The 26,161-nt window shown below is 42.3% G+C and overlaps 1 protein-coding gene across 6 annotated transcripts in view; it reads left to right on the forward strand.

Moving 5' to 3' along the window:
• Window positions 1–24,302, forward strand: part of asap2a (ArfGAP with SH3 domain, ankyrin repeat and PH domain 2a) — a 33,221-nt gene extending 8,919 nt beyond the window's left edge. Inside the window, exons 2-29 of one of the 6 annotated variants that reach the window (XM_053845177.1) lie at window positions 1,799–1,871; window positions 7,157–7,302; window positions 8,212–8,286; window positions 11,718–11,767; window positions 13,276–13,405; window positions 13,686–13,771; window positions 14,692–14,767; window positions 14,857–14,943; window positions 15,380–15,483; window positions 15,649–15,718; window positions 15,801–15,888; window positions 16,013–16,061; window positions 16,171–16,337; window positions 16,758–16,891; window positions 17,499–17,593; window positions 17,670–17,859; window positions 17,929–18,014; window positions 18,077–18,192; window positions 18,503–18,570; window positions 18,651–18,758; window positions 19,841–20,084; window positions 20,341–20,478; window positions 21,046–21,130; window positions 21,425–21,483; window positions 21,556–21,635; window positions 22,718–22,837; window positions 23,071–23,107; window positions 23,418–24,302. In XM_053845177.1, coding sequence (XP_053701152.1) covers window positions 1,799–1,871; window positions 7,157–7,302; window positions 8,212–8,286; window positions 11,718–11,767; window positions 13,276–13,405; window positions 13,686–13,771; window positions 14,692–14,767; window positions 14,857–14,943; window positions 15,380–15,483; window positions 15,649–15,718; window positions 15,801–15,888; window positions 16,013–16,061; window positions 16,171–16,337; window positions 16,758–16,891; window positions 17,499–17,593; window positions 17,670–17,859; window positions 17,929–18,014; window positions 18,077–18,192; window positions 18,503–18,570; window positions 18,651–18,758; window positions 19,841–20,084; window positions 20,341–20,478; window positions 21,046–21,130; window positions 21,425–21,483; window positions 21,556–21,635; window positions 22,718–22,837; window positions 23,071–23,076 — 2,730 coding nt within the window. In that variant the 3' untranslated portion in view covers window positions 23,077–23,107; window positions 23,418–24,302. The remainder of the gene's footprint in view (window positions 1–1,798; window positions 1,872–7,156; window positions 7,303–8,211; window positions 8,287–11,717; window positions 11,768–13,275; window positions 13,406–13,685; window positions 13,772–14,691; window positions 14,768–14,856; window positions 14,944–15,379; window positions 15,484–15,648; window positions 15,719–15,800; window positions 15,889–16,012; window positions 16,062–16,170; window positions 16,338–16,757; window positions 16,892–17,498; window positions 17,594–17,669; window positions 17,860–17,928; window positions 18,015–18,076; window positions 18,193–18,502; window positions 18,571–18,650; window positions 18,759–19,840; window positions 20,085–20,340; window positions 20,479–21,045; window positions 21,131–21,424; window positions 21,484–21,555; window positions 21,636–22,717; window positions 22,838–23,070; window positions 23,108–23,417) is intronic. The other 5 variants (XM_053845175.1, XM_053845178.1, XM_053845176.1 and 2 more) reach the window with 5 other exon arrangements.
• The last annotated feature ends 1,859 nt before the right edge of the window (window positions 24,303–26,161 follow it).

Raw genomic sequence — 26,161 nt, forward strand, 5'->3', positions numbered from 1 at the left:
TTGCATTTTCTAGGACCTGAAAATATATTAATAGGACTTTAAATGAGCTTCTTAATCTCAATCCACATGCTAGAAATATGTAGGTGTGGCAGACAAGGCTGACCTGAACAGCTGGTCATGTGACTTCGCAGCAGTATCGCGGTTAAAGGACATCCCTGTGTGTCACAAGGTTGCCAGTTTGCGTATGGCCTTGGTCTCTTGTGCATCAGTTTTTAAAATTAATACATTTTACTGTGATGCTCTTCGAAATATCAAGCGGCACAGGTGGAAATGTGCGCTCCATTTATTTCATTGATATATATATTTTTTTTCCGCGGCTCATGCCACCAATAACGTGGCCCCAGTCTGTGAGTGTGAGCGATGCTGCAGACTGGAGCGTCTCATCTTCACTCCACTGAATTAAACAGACATTTATCATTATGGTCATTAAATTTGATGAATTCTCCCCCTCATCTATGTTTTCTATTGTCTCTGGCGTTTGCCCTCCGAGGGCCATCCAACCTGGGACTCGATGCGGGGTACTCAGGTGGTGTATGCCCTGGCTTTTACTTGGACACTTTGGCAGCAAATCTGTCTGCAGACACGGGCGGTCCCATGACAGCACTTCCCCATGTCCTCTCAAGTATATGGGAGTGCCTGTGTCCAAGAGTGCATGAATGTGTGGCCTGTTCTGTGAGAGATTTAGATATGACAATACAATGTAGTTTCCAAGACATTGTAGTTACAGCCATCATTTTAAGGGGGAAAATCAGACAAAACATTACAATATGATGTGCATGAAAACAAGTTTATTGTTATGACATCAGTCCATATCCAAGTATCTTTGCATTAAACATTGACATAGCAGAGCTAAAACAATAAGACAATACAGTCAAGTGTTGCGATATTTCAGCAAAAATAATGGTGCAATATTGCGCAGTCAATTATCGCGATGTTCGAGTGTGTCGATATTTTCTCACACCGGCAGCTGTACTGGATTGGTTTATCTCTTAAAAATATTTCGATATTTAGGTTCGTTGGATTTTAGCTAGGTTATTGCCTCAGATGTAAACGTTTTTGTCATCAGTTCTGGTGTCACTTGTAACGGGAGTGTGTTCTCTGCGCTGGAATGTTCTTTGCTGCTGAATAGAAGCCTTTGTGACTTTCTGTTTGCAGAAATTTGGGACTATCGGATATGTGTCGGACGGAAAGCGAAGTCAGGGAAAAAAGAGGCGCCGGCTTGGGCTCAGACTGGTGGACAAAGTTAATAACATCCCCAAACAGTATTTTTCTAAAATCCCCTTCTTCCCCTGAGACTCCCCTCACTCAGCGCCGCTACAGTGCCACATTGTCTCAGCTGGATGTGAACTGTTCGGGCTGGACCCGGTGGGCTGAACTGTTTGCCTACTTTTTAAGCATTTGAAAATAAATCAAAGTGGTCGACCTTAGTCACATGAACCATCAGTGCTCCATCTTTGTGTTGGGATTATTATTTTCCTGGGTGATTTAAAACTGAGTTATGGCTGGTTGCATCACAAATTTCTCCTGATCTTCAAAAATAAATTCCGCCTCTGTGACACACAAGCGTCCGTAAATGTTATTGCTGCCAGTCTATTCTTAGCTCTGCCTTTAATAATGCATGACTTCCAGCCAGAGGATGGCACACTTGCATCCGACCAACTTCACCAAGCTTGGTATCGCTGGTGAAATATGTCATCATGTAAAGTGCCGCAGTAGCTCAGCCTCCTCCTCATGAACTGCCAGTGAAATTTATTTGGAGGCTGCGACGTGACTAAAATGTGTCCCAACTTTCTTCCAGGCTCTGGATGTGGACCGCAGCGTGCTCTACAAGATGAAAAAATCTGTGAAGTCCATCTACACGTCTGGTCTGGGTGAGCGTCTCTGACATGCCAGAGCTTCCATTGATTTTTCATTCATCACTCCGCTTACATCTTTGTCCCCCCGAGGGGTGGAAATCCTCCCCCCCTTTTTTTTTTTTGAGTCCGGTGTGTTTTTACTGTGACCGGTGGTGCCAGTGTTGGGTGTTCCCAGTGTCTTTTGTTTGGGCTGACAGAACCCCTGCTGAGGGAGAGAGACCTCTGAACAATGTGCTGAGCCCGGCGTTTTCTCAACAGTGTGAGCTCTGTGCTGAGCAGAGGGGCAGCTGTCTGATCCAGACCCTCAAAGGAACAGCTGGGAGGGACACACAACCGCACTCACTCACACACACACACACACACACACCGAACGCGTTTTGGGATTCCTCCTCAATTTCACGACTCAACATGCATTTTCAAATTGACTCTCATTTGCCGCCCGACTGAACATCAAGCTATTTAGTGCGCGACGGCGATGCTGCCGAAACAATTGTACGCCCCTGTTCAATTAGCGCTGCCTCATTTCAGTGCGTTTCACTTGATGGCTGAAGCTAAAAATATAGTTTATCCTGAAGAATATTGCGCAGAAAAACGAACACAATTAGTTGAGTGCACAATTGAAATCGCTGCTTTCGATGTCAGCATTCGCGTCTTAACCCAAGGTCATTCCTCATTTACAGTGCCTTCATCTTCAATCATTTTCAAGCTACTACCTTTCGAAGTAGTGATGTCAAGGTGGAATATTTCACTGTGAAAAAACTCGCAGGTATTCATGCCATTTTTCATTGGGCCAGAAGAGAGAAGTCATTACTAGATTCTCTTAAAAAAAGGCTTAAAAAGGCTTTTTATTGGCATGAAAAACAGAACATCAGATAAATCATCAATTAAATCCAATAACTAAAATATCAGAAAATAAAAAATGAAACAACAATAAAGAGCAATACAATCATGTTTTCATTCGAGAAAATAAATAACTCTAATCTAAGTTATCGGTGCTTGAGCCTCACAGACTTGGTTGCTGGTGAATTCTCTCTGCTTCAGACTGTGTCTTTTATTCAATCATATTTGAGTCACAATGTTTTTAATTTCCTCATTCGTACTTACTGATGCTGGCTCCCTAGACTGTTCAGAGAAAGGAGGTTCTGCACTAGTCTCCAAGGAGGATGTTGTTTGCTGATGATATGGTGATTTGTTGTCAGAGCAAAGAGGGAGAAGCTGCAGAATACGAAGGCTAGCAAAGGCTGGGCAGAATAATGGTGTGCAAATGAAAGGTGGTGAAGAGGAGAGTGCAGGCAGAGTGGATTGGAATCCTAACTGTGATAGAAGAGTAGGAAGGAATGAAGCTCTGTAGGTCTGTTATGAGGCCTTCCATGATGAATGGTCTAGACCAGAGGTTGGCCATTCAGTTTCCTGAAGAGCCACATTACAAACTGACTATGAAATATGACGCGGAAAAAAATCCAAAATACAGTGTATACTTGAGCAACACTGACTGAATGGACCTAAAAAGAAAGAAAAAAGTAAGCATATTAGGAAGTGTTAATGTGATATATATAATATGATAAAAATGTTTCATTTTATACATATTTTATTTGAATATAATTCAGAATCAAAGCAGACAAATAAGACAGATAAAAAGACAATTTAATTCAAAGCAAAATGGCAAAAGACGAAAACAAAAGTTTGTCTTAAAACAAGAACATGTTATATTAGCTATAGCTGTGATATTATATGCAAGCTAATAATAGCTGAAAAAGAAATGTGACAAAAATGGTCTGAACAATTTAGTCTGAGCTCGTGAGGGCCGTAAAAATACAGGGAAAAGGGCCGCTTTGCCAATGGTCTGCGTCAGAGGCTGCTGCAGCGTTGGATGTGTCGGAGTTGAAGATGCTCATTGGGAGTGGCTGGGATTAGACACGACAGCTCAAGTGTAGTCAAAGTTAGTGAGGCCAGATGGTTTGGACACGTGGAGTGGAGAGATGGGGAGCATGTGGGATGAAGAATGCTAGAAATGTCGGTGCTGGGTGAAAGCACAGGAGGAAGACAACCACTGAAGAGAGTAGGTGTGGCCAAGGTGGACTATCAAGAGAGGCTGAGCCCACCAGCAACATTTCAACTCTGTTGGAGGCCAATGGTTTTCACCTGCAATCGCTGAGATTTATGTGTGTGAAATATCACCAGTGCTGGATGCTGAATGAAGCTGCACTTTCCATGTGAAGAAAATAAAATCAGTAAACGTAAAAATGTGGAGTGACATTTGTTAAATAGATGGGTTCCACTGGAGCTACATTGGTAGCCATATTTCAAGACTTGAATAAAGTGGGTCTTGAGTGAGAAGTGCCATAGCAAGAGGGTTGTTTAAGTTGAGGAGAAACACCGCACAATCTCAAGTATTTGAAAATCATCTTCATCTGAGTAAAGGGCCGCAGGCGATATAAAAGTGTAGATCCAGAGAAAGCGATGGAGAATGTTGGAGTAATGAGGGCACAGCGGGGAGCCTCAGCACAGACTGTGATATGACACCGTGTCAAGCCCAGAAGAAGATTTTTGTCTGAGCCACGAGGAGCGTTAATGATGATGGAAGAGGGAACGGTAACTCCGTTTGGCAACGTATTTGAGCAAAACAAACAATATTAAGCTAACATTGCGGGTATCGATCAATGCCTGGGTATGAAGTGCAGCGAGGAGCGTTCACACTCATGCAGGGAGCTTTCATGCTGTCAGGCGGAGAACAGAGGGTTTTGATGAATAAACCAGCAGCAGCTTCTCCAACCTCTGAAGGAGCTGAGCTGAGGATGGCAGAAAGCTGCGGAACAGTAAAGTGTAGGAGACGGCTCTGCGTTTGCTGCGTGGAGGTGGGACCCAAAACTTGAGGGAGATACTAAATAATGCAGCAGAGAAACTTCAATTTCGAGTCTGGTCCTGTTCTCGCAGACAGAAGACATGAAGACAACCTCTGTCAAATGTCTAATCTTAAAAAATAAAATAAAATAAAATCAAAATCACTCATGCGATTTTAGCTATCGACGTTCACCCTCCAGTTTTCTATTTGAATCTTCTGAGTATCAAACTTGCACTGAAGTGGCCTCATGTGAAGGGAGCCATTGTGAGAACGTTTCCATCTGAACAGAAGAGGGATTCCTCTTCCATGACTAACCCGCGGCTTGTTTGTTGCCATACACAGACATTCTTATTGATTAAACTGATGCTAGGATGCTGTCTGGGTCACTGTGATGGTCAGTTAGAAGGCTTCGTTTTTGTTTAGTTTCCGGAGTCAAACTTCCACAATTTAATGCAAAATACAACTGCTTTCCAACAGTTTTAATAACATCTTTAGACTTCATTATAGATGGATTCCATCATTGGAATTTTTTTCTTCTTCTACAGCTAAAAACAAAACACTTTCTTTTTTATTGTATTATTATTGTAAACATTTTGTTACATACATTATTTACTTGGCAGTTAATATTCTTAGTTCAGAATTTGTTCTTTATTATTATTTTTATTATATTTGGAATCCTGACCACAAAATTATTTATACAATTCCACTTTCATTCTAAAGTAACCTTCCCTCATATTTTAAATTTGGACAGAAGACCTTTATAATTCAGCACAACATAAACGGTATGTTGCTGGAGAATACACAATATACCGTATTGCTCGTGGACTCTTCCAAGTGGAAAAAGTATTTCACAGTAGCTCATGTTCTGATGCAGGAATTTCACAGCTGTACTTCATTTCTTGGCCTCATTCCTGTAGTTCTGCTGCATCTGTCTGCCGTATGACACTTGCACTTGGAAAGTTTTCTTCCAAATCTTTGCATACACTAGAATCCAGCACAACTCTGAGGCTTACTGGCTGAAGACAAAATATTTTTTGTTGGTTTAATGAATAACTGAATTGCTGTGTAGACACTTCATTCTTCAATAGTCTGTGGTAAATGGTAAGTTACTGGGGAGAAATCAAAACACTGGCTCAAGAGTGAGGGTATGAGGTATATAATGTTAAGCATGTTCTTTAAAATACAAATGTAACAACAGTATATGAAATAAATAATTGAATTTCATTAACGATTTTACATAATTGAGGCAAGTACAATTGAATAATATTGCATCTGCTTTATTATGAATCTGTGTATTTGACCTGGAAATGTCTGTAAAATGAAGGTTACTTCCCACCTTACTTGTGAATTTAATCTTCATCGTCAGCTTATATTGACTCCTACAATCACAAACATCAGGTCCATTTGAATTCCCCTTTCATTACATGATAGTATCTCCGCTGTGGGAGACACCAGGGCTTTATCTTTGGACCCACCTCATCTTTTCACCTCCAGAACTGTTATCTCGTGCGCCATTCACACCACCCCCCGTCACAAACACTCTCTCTGTCATATTCCTTGGTTAGCGTTGTCATGGCAACGGTCCCCTCTGCTCCATCCTGCGCTCCGCTGCTGTCCCAGTGGCTTTAGCTGTTGTCAGCTGCCCAGCCTGCCGTGAAGTATATTAAGTGGAATCATCTGGGCCGGAGCTCGGGGTAGATTAGGTAGTCTTTAGACAGGCTGAGAGACCCGAGAGAACAGTTCCTCTACGCTGTGTTTCACACTTCAGATTTGCCCCGTCGTCCACCTGATGGCTTCACTACATCCGTCCATCTGACTTTCCATGTGATTTCGTGTGACATTTAATTCCCATTAATCCGTACCACATTTGAAAGTTGTTAAAACTTGAAATAACAAAATAAAGTTATATTTATATTCTGTCAGATATTGATTTATCTATGTTAGTTTTGCCATGTTTCTGTGCAACACATTTTTTAAGCAGGCACCAATGTTGAGAAGAGTGCTTCAATTGTTGCAATGCATTATGGAATGTTAGTGCTGAGCGTGCATTTGACTTTTAGTAAATCGCAGGAGGATGACTTTCAAGTTTGGGAGGTCACATGGTTTGGGCTTCTGGAGAGGAGAGACATTGAGAACAAGTGTGGGGCGTGTATTTGTAGTCTGGTAATGGACATGACTTGAAGCTGCTGTTGAAATATTAATGCGCCAACACAGCATTTGTTTGATAGTCAAATGCTCTATGAAGGTTATTCATTGACAGGCAGTCCGACTGACAAAAGTGTCTCTGAACGACTGCTGTAATTGAAGCCTCGCACGGTCAGCGAAAGGATCCTAAAAAAGGCCGTCTTGCATTATTAATAAACATTGATTTTTGACTTGTTTCTATTAGAGTGAAAGACCTTGGTTTGATTCCCAGGGATGTTTCGACTAACCTCAGATTTTTTTTGTTTGGTTTCAGCCCATGTCGAAAACGAAGAGCAGTACACACAAGCGTTGGAGAAGTTCGGCGAAAACTGCGTCTACAGAGACGATCCAGATTTGGGATCGGCGTTTCTGAAGTTCTCCGTCTTCACCAAGGAGCTCACTGCCCTCTTCAAGAACCTGGTGGGTTTGAGATGGGAGTCACTCTAAACCTCCAAAATAGCTTTGTAAATACATAAATTCACTGAAAACTGGGGACAGAACTTACTGACTTATATACTACAATACTGAATACTTTCAAAAAATGTCCATACACAATGTGGCGCCAACTTTTCTTGCATTTCTATCTGTAGTCAAGCAATATGTCACTCTCTTACCCAAACATTTGTCGACTTGTATCAGAATTTGAACCCGCTGTGCCGGTAATATCACAGTAATTACTCTAGTTTCCGTCAAGCAAAAGCCAAGCCAAACCAAACCTGTGGAGATCTTATCATGTAAAAGGATACATCTCCAGTCTTCATATTCACATCGTTTCTCGTGCGTAGGACAACACCGCCATGTGAGGTCTGTCTTCATCTGTGGACTTAGTTTCAACCTGCACTAAATCCTCGAGCCTGAAATGTTTTCTTAGTCTTATCTCAACACTTTTTTAATTTAATTTTTTAAAGAACAGCAGCCTACTGTCTGCTCTGGATTTCGGCATGTGTTTTTGCACCTTAAACCTTTTGCCTACAGTGTCTGAAGAAGATTCCTTATGGCATTTATTAAGTGTATTCACTGAGGTTAGCTTTATTGAACAGCGTTATTATTAATCCAAGCAACCCAATCTGCTAATAAAGCCTCATCTTTCTGTCCTAATATTTATCACTTATGTGAAAAAATGTCCTAAAAAAAGAGTCAAATAAGTGTGTGTCTCCTTGATGTGTTTTTGTTGGTGACTACAATGCAAAAGTCTTTTTTTTTCCTCTCTTCCCACTGCTGACCTAAAGGCTTTGTCGGGGGCAGTGTTTGACGCCTCGTGGGTTCACGGGTTCAAACGGCTTGCGGTCAGAGTTCACCGACTCTCTTCTGTTTTTTTTCCTTCTCCAGTTTCAAAACATGAACAACATCATCACGTTCCCCCTGGACAGCCTGCTGAAAGGAGACTTGAAGGGAATCAAAGGGGTAAGTCGAGACGGCCGTCTGTTGCCGTCACTCAGCGGGAGAGTGTCCGGAGAAGTGTTCAAACAAATCGGGCAAACTCACTTCTTAATTCAGGGGGTCAGGTTCCACCTGGGCGTTTTGGAATACTCTCCAGATTATAGTTCCCAAAACTTGAGTGTAAATAATGATGAATATTAATAACATTGCTCATCATAATAAATAAATAAAGCGTAACCTACATTAGCACATTGCTAATGATGCTTTAAAACTCATGTTAAATATTAGAATTGGAAGCTGTCTGAGTCCAAGTCTAGCTCCTCATCTCTGTGACATTTTCTCCTCATCCTTAATGTCATCTCCGTCCTCAGTCGTCTGCAGCCTTTTGCTCTTTTAGCGCGTCATTATCTGCGGTCGCCGCTGAGTTATGGCGCAGTTGGTCCTGCGCTCTGATGAGTCTGGTTACTATAGAAACACCACTTATCCCTTTGACCTGCTGCGCCATGTCTCTCAGTTGACCTTTGAACTAGTTGTGCTTCACTATTTCCTTCTTTTGTTTTCTTATCTAATTGCTCCATCCCTCTACCCCTTGTCTTTCCATTTTGTTTTTTTCCTTCGTGCTCTGGATCCCCTCCCACCCCCCAGCTGCCCTTTCCTGCTCTCCAACTCTGACAGCCCCGACTCCCCGAACACCGAACGGCTCTTTCCTTTGCCCTCCGGTGCGCCTCATTATCGGAATAACATGCAGCTAATGAGCTTGTAATCGTTCGAAACAAACCATATCAGAGAACGGCGGGATCATTTCAGCCCCTCATTTAAATGGGTAAGGCTGGCAGACAAGCCGATTAAAAAGTCAAGTCTAATCGCTGCCTCTCAAATCAAGTCACATGACCATGCACTGCTCATGAGAAGCGTTAAATGAGACATTTCTCTTTGAAAGTCCAGGACACTTTAAATGCTTATTTCTGGGGATGAAATCCACATCATTACACACGCATTATTTCTTCCCTATCTTACACGCAAGTCCCAGGGTGCAATTCTTCCCTTTTCTCGGATGGATTCCTTAAATTTTCCATGAAAATCCTCGTTGGAAGTTTTCAACTGAATCCAATGTTTCCTTCCTGCGACATTTCCTGATGCCGATCTGTGGACTGTCCAACACATGAGAAATAAAGAAGTTGGAGTCAGGATTACGGAGGCTTCTCCCCAATATTTAGCAGCATAGGGGCTGTTTGAATTTTTTTTTTTTGTGCTGGGAAAAGCTTGGCAAGAGTTTTCTGCTGTTGTAATAGTCTAATGTGACACAAGTTGGGAAGGACTCTTGGACTGTGAGACCCACTAAATCTTGGTGAGAGTCCTGGGTTACGCCACAAGATGGCGCTTCATAGGGTCGTAAAAGGCACCTTTTCTACCAAGAAACGTGGGGCAACAGTGAGAGTGTCCCACATCGTCCTCCTAACTTGGAGGGTAAACATTTGGTTGACTTGAGGGGAAGCACTTGAGGGGAAGCCGTTACGAAGTCCAGACTTGCTTGAAGGCCTGTTTTGTCTTCAGGGAGCGAGAACATGAGTCGTTGGTGGAAATGGCTGTCACCATGTTGGAAGGGAATCTTTTGAGCTGCTAAAACAGATAAAGACAGATTTCGACGGACTTGGAAAAAGTTACGCAAGAAGTCGGAAAGTTGATGGGGAAATCTCATGAGGCTCCCACACATCGAGTGCTAATAATCCTCCCACTGAAGTCAATGAACTATGCTGATGCTGCTTTTTATGATAGTGTGATTCATTTTTTTTAACCCGCAAAGAAGGAACTGTTGTAGCCCAGCTTTATTTTCCCTGTAAAGTTCTCTATAAGAAAAACACATTTCATCAGTGGAGAATGTGCTGAGCACAATCACTCCGCTAACAAGGGGGTTTCAGAACGGTCGGCCGGCTGGATGATGTCATGCCAGCGGCTGACCGTTCCGTCCGCTACGTATTGACCAGCAGGCAGACTCTGTTATTCTGAACCACAATCAGCACGTAACCATCCGGACTTTAGAGTGAATAGGCACCGCAGGATGCCGTGTGTTTGCATAAGTAAGACGTGCGACGGGAGGCGCCTGGGCTGTATAGAGTCGGGTTATTACGGTTCAATGGGTGGCGAACACACGTACGCCACCCACTAATGCTTATTGTCGAGGTTATCGATCAGTCGAGTAAAGGCATGTCGGGATATCAGCATCTAGTGTTTAAGATTACACTCAACCATAAACATTTAACTTCAGAAATATTGTGTATTTTGTAAGGACCAGCAACTTGAATTTATTTAGTGGACGAGTACTGGATATTCTGAGGTCACATTGGTACTTAAAATCTGTCAAGAATTGACAGACAGGAGGACGGGCCTTTTTTCAGAATTCCATTCACAGGCCACATCTGTCCACTTCTGCTTGAGTTTCCCAAACCACGATGGAGTGGCTCTTCACTGCTGCTGACCTGGTTGCACCGTCAGCACAGCAGTGGGGGAAAGAGCAGCATTTTGCTGTTTTTCCTGGAGTTGTGTCGTTTCTATGAGGTGGTTACATGTTTGCGAGTGAAGGTCACTATCAAGGGCATGAGATTCCAACAGCCCAGATTGGAAGCCGAATTCTAAGAGCTTCACGGTCCCTCAGGGACTCTCTCGCCCGTGTCGCGACCTATTCTACACTTGTTGTCTGATATTTTTAGCGGGTGTTGCAGTTTTCCCCGCTCCACTGTTTCAGACGTTTCCTTCCATTTGTCTTCTAAAACAATGTTTGATCCGCTTTTTTTTGGTTTTCTATTTCAGTCTCTGACTGAACAGAAGTGTTTTCAATACATTCCTCTGCTTTCATTGGGTTTTTATGGTCTCTCATGCTTCACTCTCCCTGGTGGTTCCTGCCCTCAGGCCGTGGGTGTAAACATCGAAGGCTTCTTGATCTAGTAGGAAGCAGGCAGGTGGAGCCTTGCACAGTGACGGTCCGCAGTGGGATCACAGAGCTCTCATCCTGATTATTTTGTCTTTCAAGTGTGTTGAGCAAATATTTGCTGTTATACTTCATCCTAACATATCTTTATGTATAAAGGTTTTAGTTTTATTGACTGGTTTTTTTCAAAGTCTAATCTTTCTTTCTGGTTTTGTTATTGTATGAGTTTAATTTTATGTTTGCCTGGTGTATTTCCTGCCACAGAAATTGAGAAAACACTCCTTAAAATCTATAAATAATTCTGACTATTTGTCCGTCATATTTTGGTGTCTCAGTCACTGACTCATCAGGCCGCCTCAATATGAATGATTTTTTTTTCATATTTAACATTTTTGGCAAATCTAATCACTCAGTTTGCTCACAAATATATAAGTTGTGTTGAAACATTGCAGATGAATTTAATAGTGTCTTGTGTTTTCTGTATTAATGTAGACACTCCTGAGTTATTTAACTTGTTGTGTTTTCACAGGATCTGAAAAAGCCCTTTGATAAAGCCTGGAAGGACTATGAAACTAAAGTGTAAGCTCCTGCTTTTTCCCTTCTTTTCAAACTTTATTGTTCCTTTACAGGACATAATTCTGCTGTATAATATGTCGATGGTGTCTTCAGTAGTTATTGAACTCAGATTAAAATGAATATATTTATTATTGTTGATGGAAGAGGGTTAGTTTTATATGGGCTGAAACGCTTGCTACATATTTGATGTCTTGCCGATTGGTCCTTCCTATGAAAAGTTTCGTATTTTTATCACTGTTGTGAATTTATTTTGACCCCGACTGAAACATTTGTTGTCATCGCGCGTTACATTGTCTGAGGTGTTGAGTGGATCATCAGGAGTGGCCTCTGTCAGTCTGGCCAGCAGCCAGAAAGTCTGGGGAACATGTGTTTGACCGTTAGTCACAGCTCTGCTGCCGTAATCTGAGCTAAATACGAATGTGCTGAGTCAGTCAGAGGAGCGAATGGACGCATGTTCACACTAGCGGGAATCGATTCATGTCTGGCTTTTGTGGTTTGATCTCGCCAACCTTAAAAGTTTTTATACTCCAGAATTCTATTGTAACGTAAAAAAAAAATCTGGTCAGGTTTCTGGTTCAAAAGTGGATGATTTTTAAACCATAAATTAAGACCCTCAAAATAGTTTGTTAATAATAGTATAAGATGTAACACCCATCCATGCTGTGATTTACAACATACACCATTTGTCTGACTTTATTTTGTCTTAAACCTAGAAGATGTTATGAAGCCCAAATATGCCTTTGCTCTTTATCACTTAAACATTCCCTGAAAATCTTTATTCATATCTGTTCAAGTTTTGATGCTGACACCTTAGCGGAGGTGATAGTAGCGCTTTGTTCAGCCTCTGATTTCCTCTCAATTTGTGACCTGAAAACCTCTTTTGGAGTAAGTTAGTGCGAGTGGTGGACATGTGACCTGCTGCTTGGACTGGGGACCTGTCTGAATGTCCCCTGCCTCACGCCCTTGTTCACCATAATGTGTTTATTTCTACATGTAAAATAGACTCTTAACAGTCTTTATTCATAGAACTGAATCTGTTTTTTCCTTTATAACCAACTTGCTTTGGTTCGATTTAGACAATAAAATGCATTCATGGAAAATAAGTAATATTACATGTACATTTTAAAAAGAGAACATGGCAAAGAGACTGTGTTAATGGAGTAGGCTTAGTGTTCAGGTGTCTGATCTGTCTGCTGTGAGAAAGAATGTTGGATGTAAAGGCTCCGTACTTAGTTTGGTATGTTTCCTGACTGCATCTGCTTGGTGTTTATTTTGTTTTTTCTCCCCAATCTGCACTGATTACTCTGTGTTGAGGCCGTGGTACAGTATGTTTAAGCTGGCAGGGCTGGCTTCATCAGTTGAAATCATCAAAGTTCTAAACAGGGTCTAAACCTGTGTAAGCATAATCAGCCGTGTACGTTGTCTAAACTAATCAAAACGGCCTGCACTTTATGGCAGCAGATGCTCCAGCCTCTTTTTAAAGAGCTGTGTGACTCTTCTCTCCTCCACAGAACCAAAATCGAGAAGGAGAAAAAAGAGCACGCCAGGCAGCACGGGATGATCCGGACGGAGATCAGTGGAGCGGAAATCGCTGAAGAGATGGAGAAGGAGAGGAGGTTTTTCCAGCTGCAGATGTGCGAGGTCAGTGTTGGCCACTCAAGCCTGTCTGTGCTTTTGATGGATGCCTGGATTGATTTTTTCTTTTTTTGGTCCTGCGCCATAAATTTAATGGTTTGCCTGCAGCAGGTTTGAGGAAGTGAGGGAGGGGGCGAGGGGTCATTGCTACATTTTCTATTGATATCTATATCATTGTTAGTCCTGCCTGGTCCAAATATACGGACATAATGGGCATGCTCCATGTTCAATCTTCAGGTTTTAGACAGCTGGTCTTACAGCAAAGATCTCGGTTTGTGTCTTTCAGTATCTGCTGAAAGTCAATGAGATTAAAATCAAAAAGGGAGTGGACCTTTTGCAGAACCTCATCAAGTACTTCCACGCACAGTGCAAGTAAGTCATTTCATGCTTCCAAATACAACCTATATGATCGTCAGGTTTCACCGTATTGCTTTTAGATTGACCAGCACAGTCTGGTATTTAAATAACTGATGGTACAGGCCAGGTTGGAGTACTCATCTGGGCCTCATGAGTGAAAAGGTTAAACTAAGAAGTAATGTTTTGTATAAATGATTTTTATTTTGTTATTATTCAATTTAGTTTTCACATTAGTTCACCGTAAAAACAATTTAAAGCTGTTTTAATTTGCTTTTCAATAGACTAAAATTTCAATTTCAAATCCCCTTAATCTGTAATTTTTGATTCTCTTTCTTTTTTCTATCGTTTAATCTTACATAGCACTTATTTTACAGATACATATGCATGACATAAGCTGCCACCAAAACAGTGTGATTTTTCTTTAAAAAATATTTTAACCAAATTGTTGTTTTGTTTCATTGTTCCTTCATTTTTGTGGTTAAAAATACATTTCCTCCTATTTTTTTCTGATCTTGTTCAATAATACCATCATTCTCTTGCTATTGTTAATTTTAATTTAATTTTATTATAATTATTGACCTTTGTTTGTCCTATAGACTTTTTTTTGACATGTACGTATTTGTTTTTTTTAATTTGTTTGTTTATCCCTCATGTGGATTGATTTATTTGGACTACAGTTGAATCGTATATTTAATATTATGAATTAAAATACATTTTCCTGCATTGTATTTAATTTTCCCACATCTTTCCTTTTTTCTTTTATCATTAATAAATAGTTGCAATTAAATATTTTATTTTATTATTTATATATTTTAAAACAATATTTATTTATTAAAAAAATTTGCCCCTTCACGACACTGTCCTTATATGATATTTCCGACCTCTGCTTCTGATGTTTCATCAACTACAGTTTAATAAAAGCTGCTCCTTCTCAGTTTCTTCCAAGATGGTCTGAAAGCTGTAGACAACTTAAAACCCTCCATTGAAAAACTGGCCTCAGATCTGCACACGGTGAGCGACGGCGGCGATTAAACCCTCCTTCTGCAGAAGTTGATTCGATAAATGTGCATTGGCTAATTTTGTTTCGCCTATGATGACAGATCAAGCAGGTGCAGGACGAGGAGCGGAAGCAGCTGACTCAGTTAAGAGACGTCCTGAAGTCTGGCCTCCAGGTGGAGCAGAAGGAGGTAAGCCAAGTCTCAAATGAGGTCTTGTGTTTCCACTGGTGTCTGGCCTCGTCATTAACCCTGCGAGCTCGCATCCCTGGACTTGAGCTCCGGGCTCACTGACCTGTTAAATCACAGGCAAACTTCTCCACTCAAGGTTGTTCTCTTCCTCTCTCCATGCCTGCCTCTTTTGCGAAACAAGTCTAGGAGAGTAAGTGGATTTCAGGACAACCTAAAAACATGTGGTGGTTTTGGTTCTCTTTCCATCCAGCCTTATTTCCCCTGCATCTGCTTTTTTTTACCTTTGGTTCTGTTGTTCATCAACACCTGTGGATGTGTTGCTCTGAGAAAACGTGGCTTTTGTGGTTGTTGTGTTTCACAAACCCTCCTAATCTTGTGTAACCTATAAGGATCAAAATCTAAGTGGATTGAAGCTTGGATTTTTCTCTTTGCTCAGGATTCCCAAATTCGACCCAGTACCACCTACAGCCTCCACCAGCCGCAGGGCAACAAGGAGCACGGCACGGAGCGCAGCAGCTTTCTTTACAAGAAGAGCGACGGGTGAGCTTTGTTTGCTTTCATTTGAATGGACGAGAACGCTGTGTGTTTGTGTGCTGATTCGCAGTGGTAAGTACCCGGCCCTAAGATATGAATCGTTCTCTGTTCGTATAATGCTTTCTGTAATTGACTTTTCCAGAGCTGTGTTGACAGATGTGTGTCTTGCAGCCTGAGGAGAGTGTGGCAGAAGAGGAAGTGCACGGCGAGAAACGGCTACCTCACCATCTCCCACGGCACAGTGAGTTCCCACAGTCCAGTCGTGTTCAGTGCGCGGCTTTAGTTGGATCCCCGAGTGACGTGTTTGATTTGCTCCTCTCAAGGCGAACCGACCGCCCGCCAAACTGAACCTGCTCACGTGTCAAGTGAAACACAACCCTGAGGAGAAGAGGAGCTTTGACCTGATTTCTCGTACGTTTTTATTTCTCTTTTTCCTGCCTGACAAAGAAATGTAACCGAAGTACTGCTGTGGTAGGAGCGGTTTTAATATCCTGGTATTGATGTAATATGAGTGTTTTTCTATCTATTTCTAAAGATGACAGGACGTATCACTTTCAAGCTGAGGATGAGCAGGACTGTCAGATGTGAGTATCTCCTGCTAGTTATTCGCCTTTTATTTTCCAGATGTGGAAACACATTCTGCCGTCTTCACCTGCTTGAACTAAGATTTGTTGTCTTCCATGCGCTCTGCAGCTGGATATCAGTGCTGCAGAACAGCAAAGAGGAAGCGTTGAATCAGGCTTTTAAAGGAGACCAGCATGTTGGGGAGAACAACATTGTCCAGGAACTGACCAAGGCCATCCTGGGGGAAGTGAAGAGGATGACGGGGAACGACGTGTGCTGTGATTGTGGAGCGCCCAGTACGTATCACCGCATGTTGGAAACAGATAAATAATGTTTTTTTAGGGTTGAACCTGATGATTATAAACAATCTGAGAGCGTCTACTGCTCATGCTAGTGCTCAAGTCCCATAATGCACTGCTGCAATTGAAGTCAAGAGTAAATGCTTATTTTGTTTCCCCCCCTTTTAAAGGGGGTTCAACTCATTTATTGATATGTCTAGCTGCTACCATGTTCTACTTTGCTTCATTTCCTGTACACATGGTGATAATTCACATGCGAATGAACGTCACCGCTCATCTCTTCCCTTTTTTTGGAGTCTGGTGGCATTGAGTTTTCCTGACCTTAGATATTTTCACATCGAAGCTGATTCAGAAAGAATTTCTTGGTGCTACCGCCATTAACATTTAATTGTTTTTGCCCCTGTCTCTCTCTCCTAGATCCAACTTGGTTGTCGACCAATTTAGGAATCCTGACCTGCATTGAATGCTCGGGAATTCACAGGGAGTTGGGGGTCCACTACTCCAGAATCCAGTCGCTCACACTGGACGTGCTGAGCACCTCAGAGCTCTTGGTAAAAACCTGCTTCTTCTCCCTGATAGCTCAAAAGAATATGGGCTCTATGATGTGCCAAAGTCTGTTTGTTAAACTGGCAACATTGAGCAAGAACTAAAAAAGATTTTGTAATATAATGAGCTATAAAAATCCAACAAGTCTCTTCGGATTTCCAGTGCACTCAGTTGTCATGAAGAGCTGGCAGCTTTCTTTTCTTCTTCAACCTAAGACGTCTAAAGTCCCTGCACCTTCAGGAAGCCCTGATTTAGTTTGGTTTATTTAATCGCAGCTCCGTTTAAAGATTTACCGTCTGTGGGACATCTCAGATTAAACAGCTCCAGTGGTGATTGCGTTCCCTGCTTTAACACTCGAGTGTGGCGTGCTAGTATTAATGCATTAGCAGGCTGAGCTTTTGTCTGACTTTTTTGGGCTAAACATTTTTTTATTAATAAGAAAAAAATAGAAACTAAAAAAATGGAATTTATAAAAGAATATTTTTTCAATAGAAATTAAAAAATATATATATATTTATTTAACGCTGAAAAGTTGGCGCTGAAGTGTCTGTAATGGACCTCACAGAGAAATTGATTCATACGTTATGCTAAGGGTGTGTGTGCTCTCAACAGCTGGCCAAGAATGTGGGGAATGCTGGCTTCAACGAAATCATGGAGGCTGGTTTATTGGCTGAGAATGTGGTGAAGCCAAATCCTGCAAGTAACATGTAAGTGTTTCTCTTGGCCTTCACTTACACATGGATCATTAGAGAAGCGTCTTGACCTGATGGCGCCCTCTACCAGGCAGGTGAGGAAAGACTTCATCGTGGCCAAATACACTGAGAAGCGGTTCGCAAGGAAGAAGTGTCCCGATTCGACGTCGCGGCTCCACACGCTTTGTGAGGCTGTCAAAGCTCGCGACATCTTCTCCCTCATCCAGGTCTACGCTGAGGGAGTGGAGCTGATGGAGCCCATCCCTCTGGCCAACGGACACGTCAGTGCCCTCATGCTCAGGTTGAATCTGTGCCGTGACTACATCAGGTTTTCTGTCTTTCTAATCCAGGAGCAAGGCGAGACGGCCCTGCATCTGGCCGTCCGGCTGGTGGACAGAACTTCGCTGCACATCGTCGACTTCCTGACCCAGAACAGGTACGCGCTGACTCAGCTTCTTCTGCTGCTGAAACTCCACCCTCATTCTTTTTCTCATTCAGCTTAAATCTGGACAAGCAGACGTCCAAAGGCAGCACGGCGCTGCACTACTGCTGTCTGACCGACAACAGCGAGTGTCTGAAGCTGCTGCTGCGAGGGAAAGCCTTGATAGATATCGGTAAGGCCGATGTTTTCTCGACTATTTCACTGCCTTTTTCACTACTATACACCCAGATGTTGGTCCTGTTGGTCTAGACTGAGTGGCTCTCAGTTCCTATCCTCATTGAAGCTCCCCAACACTAATGTCTCTGTTGATGTTGAGCTGGAACATGCAGATAATAGTGCAGCGCGTGAGGGGAAACTGCTAGTTGTGTGTGGGAAAGACTCTAATTACACATTTCTCACGTCACCGTGAAACAGCAGGCTGTGAATTTGTGCTCATGTGGGGGGAAACATTCATTATCTGGTGACCGCTGTTTTGTTCGTAGCTAATGAAGCCGGGGAGACGCCGCTGGACATCGCGCGGAGACTGAAGCACCTTCAGTGCGAGGAGCTGGTGAGATGTTCAGCCTTCTCGCTGTCGACTTCCTGCCACCGTGATTCATAGCTGCATGTTGTTCGGGTTTGTCTGAGCAGCTGAATCAAGCGCTCGCTGGGAGGTTCAATGCCCATGTTCATGTGGAATACGAGTGGTGCCTGCAGCCGGAGGACCTGGACGAGAGCGACGAGGATCTGGATGAGAAGGTGCAGATTTTTGTTCACAACTGAACCAAGTTTGACTGACACTTAAGAGCTGAATTCCCTGAGGTGCCACGTTGAATACTGTGATCACCATGAGGAGCTGTTAGGTTAAAATAAGGGCATAAAAAAGAGACTAAAAAATAGACTTAATTGATAAAATTATATGTTATTTAAAATTGTATCTAATTTGGTTTTGATGGTTTAAATATAATAACAAAACATGTAAATATGAAAGTATTTTTTCAGTTTTCTTTCAAGTGTTTTGAGGGACAGGAAGTAAAAATGAAAAAAAAAGAAAAAAAAGTTAAGAAAGAGGCTATTATATAGGTAATATTAAATGGAGGAGGAGCTAAGAACTTTGGACAAGACATTTTAAGTGCTAAATTTAAATAGAATATAGAAAATGGAAAGCTAATAGAAAGAGACAAAGCTCAATAAATGACCAAGTGCTGAAGGAAGAAAGGCGCATTAAGACCCAAGCATCTATCGTCTTTGGCATCCTGCTGGCCAAGATGGTAGAAAGGGGGTCACCAGACGGCTTATAACCCAGACTGCTGCCCGGGATCTGAGGGCTCTGCGTGGTGTGATTCTTGCACTTGACTCAGAGCTTCCATTAACACCAGGAGATGTGGAGGTTTTTTTGCTCATTTGCGACAGGAATGAGGTTGATGGATGGAGGTCTATAGTGGTGTTGCTTCTAAGCAGAAAATGTGGCACAGCAGATGGATTGTGTCATTCATTTGAATGAAGAAGAAGTGTGAGGAGATTTCAGAAAATTCTTCAAGAGTTCAGCTGCCAAATCTGTCACTTTGTTTCGTGCAGTTAATCCGTCGCAGATCATGACGGGTGTCGGGGCGGCTCATTAGGAACTGAAAGTCTTGGATATATTTAGATCCTAGCTCATTCGGAGAGAAGAATCTTTGAATGTCTGCTTTCACTCTGAGTAAGTTCTCTGGAGAGTGGTGTTGGATCCGGCTGATGTCAAAGGAGTTGCTGCGGTGGAAGGCTGAATATTGTTTGCCTTTTTTGTGTCTTTCTTTTGTTTGTGGCGCATGGATTCACCCGTCACTGTGTTTGGCCCTCAGCCCAGTCCGCACCGCAGAGACGAGAGGCCGGTCAGCTGCTACACCCCGAGCACCAATTCCCACCAGCAGCCCGGCTCGGGTCCAGCAGGTCGCGATGGAGTCGGCCTCATCAAAGACAAGCAGCGGCCCTACCTGCCCAGCCTGGTCAACAACGAGACCTACGGCACCATCCTCAACACCAACTCCTCTCAACCCGGCCTGTCCAACTCCACTTCTGCTCCTCCGCTTCCCCCCAGGAACCTGGGTGAGACACTACCCTCCTAATAGCAGTGCACTTGTTGGATTATCGTGGAATTTCAGATCTGTTTCGGAGCCGCTCTTTAATAACATTAGTGGCTGTCTGGAGCGCTGCCAAAGTGCAGGGGAGAAATAACCAGCGGCGCTGCCCAGTGGCTCGACCCCGACTCCAGCATTCTGCACATTCCCTCTTCATTACCCGCCACTTTCTAAACCTCTGGCAACGCAGCAGTCTTAACCAGAGCTTTGATTTCTCCTCGCAGTCCAGCCGACAGGTCAGTCTTCAGCATCCAACAACTGGAAGCCCGGTTCCTTAGACCTAATGGGCCGCCAGCGGTCGTCCTCGGACCCTCCCAACATGCACCCTCCTCTACCCCCAGTGCGATTCACATCCGCCGGAGGTATGGATTTACTGCTTTTATTACCCTGACAGCGCTCACGAAGCTTCATGAAACTTTTACTGCAGATGGTAGTGATGGGGAGATGAGGTTTTTGGGTGGGTTTTGCCACCAGGTGGCACTGTCTGCTGTAAAATCTCTGCACGTGAGCAGACTCGGTGAAACCTCACATTTTTTTCTAAACCAAGAGCGCCACCTAGTGGCCTTTGAAAACTATGCCACTGTTTCATCAACCCCGCAGTACTGCGTCATGAAACCTCTACGACCTATCACTACAAAGAATGAAGAAGTTTTGAAAGTTATGCCTATAAATGGCTCCTAATGTCCTTTTGAAAAAGGTGGGTTGATAACTGGTAGAAGCCATAACAGTTATAAACTAATTTTCCTGTTTTCTTTTCTTAAAAAGGAGGACTGATGTTAGTGAAGCTGCTTTTTCATTTAAATTCATTAAAAGTTCATTTAAATTCCAACCAACACACGCAGGAAGTGAATGGAAGCCTTGTTGCCTCAGGAGCAGGAAGCATGTATCGATATGCAACGCACCACAGTAACGTGTTTTGTGTGTCTCAGGAGTGGCAAAGATGGAATCTTTAAGTCTCCATTCAAAGTCCGGACTTCAAGGATCCAGAGCAGCTCCACTGAAATCACCTGCCGGGTGAGAAAACCGCTTCATCAGCTCCACTTGGAAAACTGCGTTCATGAGCCGGAACGTTGGTTTTCACCGCAGGGTTGTTTGTCTTGTTGTTGCGCTGCCAGAGTTGCATTGTTTTCCTGTTTTCCCGAGAGACGGAAGAGGCGGCTGCTTAGCTGCTTCATTAGCTCCCAGACTACTGGAGCAATAACTCTCCTCCACTCCTCCGCCTCTGTCTCATGCATCTCCCCCTGGTGGCTGGTGATAAATCTGCCGCCAATAATGTGTGCGTTTACTCACTGCGGCGGCTCTTTTTAGGAACGATAAGAACTTCAGCCAGAGACCTCTGAATCGATCGGAATCTGTGGAGCGACGAGGTCAGTAAACATCACAGAAGTCTGGTGGAATGTTTGTCGTGGTGGTGACAGCGTTTCCTCTTCCGGTTCCAGCGAAGGAAGTGCCAGGATGCCCCCAGAACTCCATCGGTCAGTCTCTGCCCCCGGCGCACATGATGAGGAAGGCCTTTCCAGTAAGTCCTGCATTCTTTCCCCGTGTTATCATCGGGTTAAAAAGTAGCCCACTTGTTTTCCTGGTTGAAGTTTGGAACTATGCTGATGCTTGTTACTATGCTTTGGTCCCTGTTACTTTTAAATTAGCAACAAAAGAAAAGACAAAGTTGGTTTTCTGAGAGAAAATATACAAGTAATGAGTGAAGTAAAATAAATGTGTTGTGGGAAAAAAATGCAGTAACATGAGAACACATTCAGAATTTAGTAACAGAATCAGCTGACTTTTTTTTGATAAGTATACAAAAAAACGTAAAATGTATCATGTGGGAGATGTGCAATCATTTTAAATAATTTAATTCAAAATGAAGTCATGAAATTCAAAAAAGAAAAAAACAAAATGGTGATTTTTCTGAGTAAAAAAAAATAAATATATATTTCGAAAATAATTTTGGAAACAATTATTACACGACAAAATGTAATTAAGTGAGAATATTTTCTCAATTAAATTAAAAACTAATATGCCAAAATGTTTGAGATTTTATGAATGAAATGTACAAATAAAAGTCTGAAATATTCTGTGGAAAAAATGCAATAGCAAAAGAATATAAAATAATTGATTTTTCTGACAGAAAATATAAAAGTGAAATAAAAAATATTCTGTCGCAAAAATTGCAGCAATGTGAGAACATTATTGCGAATGAAATCACAAACAGAAGAAGCCAATATTAATGAGGTTTTCAGAGGGTAAATGTACAAATAACTCTAATATTTCATGTAAGTGTATGTGGGGGGCAATGTAATGAAAAGATTTTTAAATGTACAAAAAAATGTGAAATAGAAGAAATTTCAAATTTTATTATTTTTGGTGAGAAAACATGGAAATATAAATGTGAAATTTAATGGGGAAAAATACCATAACATGAGAACATTTTTTAACATACATATAGAATTATAAATGATTAGATGAAAAATGTTTAAAAAATATTGTGGAAAAAAAAGCTGTCTGAACCTGACCAATGAAAATGAAGCTTTATAGATGGCTGCCTAAACAAGTGCTTTGCTGGTACAAATGATGAGCCTCCGTCTTGGTCTCTCTCTTCAGAAGCAGCGGCCGAAACGAGTGAAAGCTGTGTACAACTGCATCGCAGACAACCCTGATGAACTGACCTTCACAGAGGGCGAGGTGATCGTGGTGGATGGAGAAGAGGATCAGGAGTGGTGGGTCAGTATTTGGACACCCTCTTTTCCCCCCTCGGCCACACTTGCTGTTCTCCCCGTCCTCAGTCCTTCCCTCCTCCTCCTCCTCATTTCCTCCTCTTGGTCTCAGACCTTCCCTCACCACTCATGTCATGTTGTCTGTCAAAAGAAAAGCGTTTCACATGATAGAAGCATCGTTGGGCTGCTGCAGATGTTCTCAATAACACAGTCATCATGTTAAAACTTTGTAATTTTCAGGTGTAAACGCTGTTAAGTAACGGAGATAAACAGGAAGGTAAATGTCCTGGGGATTTAATAGTCTTGTGTAGATGAGCTGGAAGTAGTTCCGTCTAGTCTCCAGTAGATCCTGAGGATGGTACTTTAAATCAAAATATGATGTTTTGATTTAACCTTCACCCCCTAAAGCAGGTAGAGGAAGATCACTGTTGAATTCTAGTCCACAAGCAGTTTTTTTTTAAGCAGTTGAAATTGAAATTCTGAGCCACCAGAGCAACTTGGCGTCGGCTCTGGAGCGTCGCTTGAAAAGAACTGTGATGCCTTTTTCCCCCGTCCTCTGACTCTCCCTCTGTGCTCTCCCCGCTCAGCTGGGCCACATCGAGGGCGAGCCGATGAGACGTGGCGCCTTCCCGGTGACGTTCGTCCAATTCATGGCCGACTGAAAGCTCAGCGCGGGACCTTCATCTGCGGCGGAAGAGCTCCATCGCTCCAGTGTCCGCTCTCTTCCCGGGGACTGTGTGTCGTGTGTTTCTGAGAAGATTCAAACCCTGATTGTAGAAAACCGCCTCATTGTCAATGCACTTTTCTAGTCTCTTCAATTGTAGCAGACATCTGGTTTCACCAAAGTGTCAAGTGTTCGCTGCACCTCCACAGCTTTGCATGAGAAATGCCTTCCTGCTTGTCATGCCAGATAGTGATGCGAAGTTAGGGAACCGTTTGCTCCATTATAAGGGCACCAAAGTAGACTATTTTTTTCCTTTCAAAGCCGCTTATGACTCGCAGTCTGTGCTTAGTCACGAGTGCAGCAGTGTTCCGTTTACCTTGTTCGAGCGGTGTGAGGCGCCGGAATGTGGCAGCAGCGCTGTGATTTAAACTTCCCCGTCTTCTCTCTCGGTGTCGGAGGTGTATAGAATGTATCTTAAACAGCCCGTGTATTTGTTGCAGAGCAACTCTTTCTGTGTGTAGATACTGAATGTTGATATCTGAGCATTTAACCTTGGCGTTTGATGTGAGGAGGCGATGAATGATGGTCACGTGTACATAGTTTTTATTTAAGTGTAAGATAAGAGCAGTGAGGTGTGCAGTGAGGAGCGCAGCGGTGATGAGCTGAACATCAAGGGTGTGTGTGTGCACACATATTTGTAGGGAATGATTCATTCACTGTCTTCGCCTCTGCATTGACTCGACTCTGTGAGTTAATAGGAAAATGGAACTGGAATAAAAAACACTAAACTACGTGTTATTGTTGTTGTGAACTGTGTTGTTTATATGTGCCCTTTGAACAGCTAAAAATATATATGTAATAAATGTCATATTTTTAATTTCTTTTATTATTATTATTATTATTATTATTATTATTATTATGACTTTTGTTCATTATTGTGCGTTGTTCCAAAACTCTAAAAACAGGCCATTTCTACCATGTTGTTTCTTGTATATTCCAAATAATTAATTTAAATAATGACTGGCTGCCACAATTAACATGAATAAATATAGGGAATATATGTAAATTCATAATAATATTCCTCATTTGATGTTTTTTTTTTTCTTCCACGAGCGAGTCAGTTTTCTGTTTAATACAGTTCTACTGATGTCCACTAGAGGGCGCGTTCATGCTAATAATGTTTGAGACAGTTGCGCTACTTGAGTTGAGGAAGAAGGAAAAGCTGTTTTCCGGACCGAAAGTGGGATGAGCTTCATGCGTTTTGATCCAGAGGGAAATAAATAAAGCGAATTTAAAATCATTTTAAAAATGAAGCGTAAAAAAACTATTGTTTTCAATAATAATAACTGTCCTCTTTAATACTTTTGAAATTTTATTTTATGGTTATTCAAGCTTCAGATAGTGAATAGTAGAAGGAAAAAATAAATCTAGATGTTTTTGACTGTAGAAAATTAAATCAGAAAATCCATATGATTGCATCAGACAGTTTTATTGTCTTTTAAATTGAAAAATATTATTGAAAGATTAATTCAGAACAAACCAGAACTCTCAGAGTCACTTGTTCCAAATGTAAACAAATCTTCAGCTTCCATGACAAACCTTATAATTCTCATTGGAATGTTTCATATTCTCAATTTGAGAATGAGAAGGGTCGGCTCTGATCCGACCTGCACGTCTCTGGGTCCTGGAGACATACGGGTCCTGAAGAGGTGGCAGGCTGCAACCCATCACCTTCTCAGCCGATAAATCCTGTCCAAATATTACACTGTTTAAATTCATTATATCATAAACTTGATGACCCCAGAATGAAAGTTTACCTTTATTGTTGCTGTGTTTGTATTTGTGTTTCAAATCCAGGAAGAAAACATTGTTGTTTTCTAACTGACACACAACTGCAGAGGACCAGATGAACCCTATATATCAGGTGGTGCACAGATCATGACATGTCTCGACACAGCGTAACCTGCCATTACAGCAAGGTACTTGGCATAAATGACAAGTGCCGACTTGAAGTGAGATAGTGAGGTGTGACGTACTCGAATTCCATTAGCGGTGGAGGATTTGGGGTCCATCTCCCAGAGGGATGGAAAGAGATGCAGGGTGAGGAAGAGAGTGCAGCCGCGGTGGAGTATCAGGAGCTGCCATGATGACATGCATTCACTTGTTGTTCTTATAACCAGCCACATGCATCACATTTAGTCGTCTGTATTTCGAAATTATTTATCATTTGTGAATAGCATTACTAATATTCAAGTGTTTTTTTTTTTATTTGCTCGAAATCTGCCTGTTTAAATAGGAAGGCTTCTCTTACGTGACGTTTGACTCCTTCGTGTGTGGCGAGCGAGAAATGTGGGCGGGCAGAGGATCACACGCAACCATGTGCACATCAAATTCAATTTGCCGTGAAGACTGTACATCAAAAGCCCCCAGTCACTTTCCCTCAAGTCGGATTGGCTGCTGGGCCTTCCAGCTGAGGGGTCGCCCCCCCCCCACCCGCACACCGCCGTGTCAGCGCGCTCGAAGAGGAAGCGCAGCCAAGATGGTTCTCGCCACCGCGAGGAAACAAGTACGAGTGTGTATCGGTTTCATCAAATTCAAATTCCTCGCGAGAGTATTCAGAAAATACATCAAGTATTTAAGAATCAGAATCAGATTTATTGCCAAAGT

Source organism: Synchiropus splendidus, chromosome 16 (genome assembly GCF_027744825.2).
Source record: "Synchiropus splendidus isolate RoL2022-P1 chromosome 16, RoL_Sspl_1.0, whole genome shotgun sequence".
Taxonomy (NCBI): domain Eukaryota; kingdom Metazoa; phylum Chordata; class Actinopteri; order Syngnathiformes; family Callionymidae; genus Synchiropus; species Synchiropus splendidus.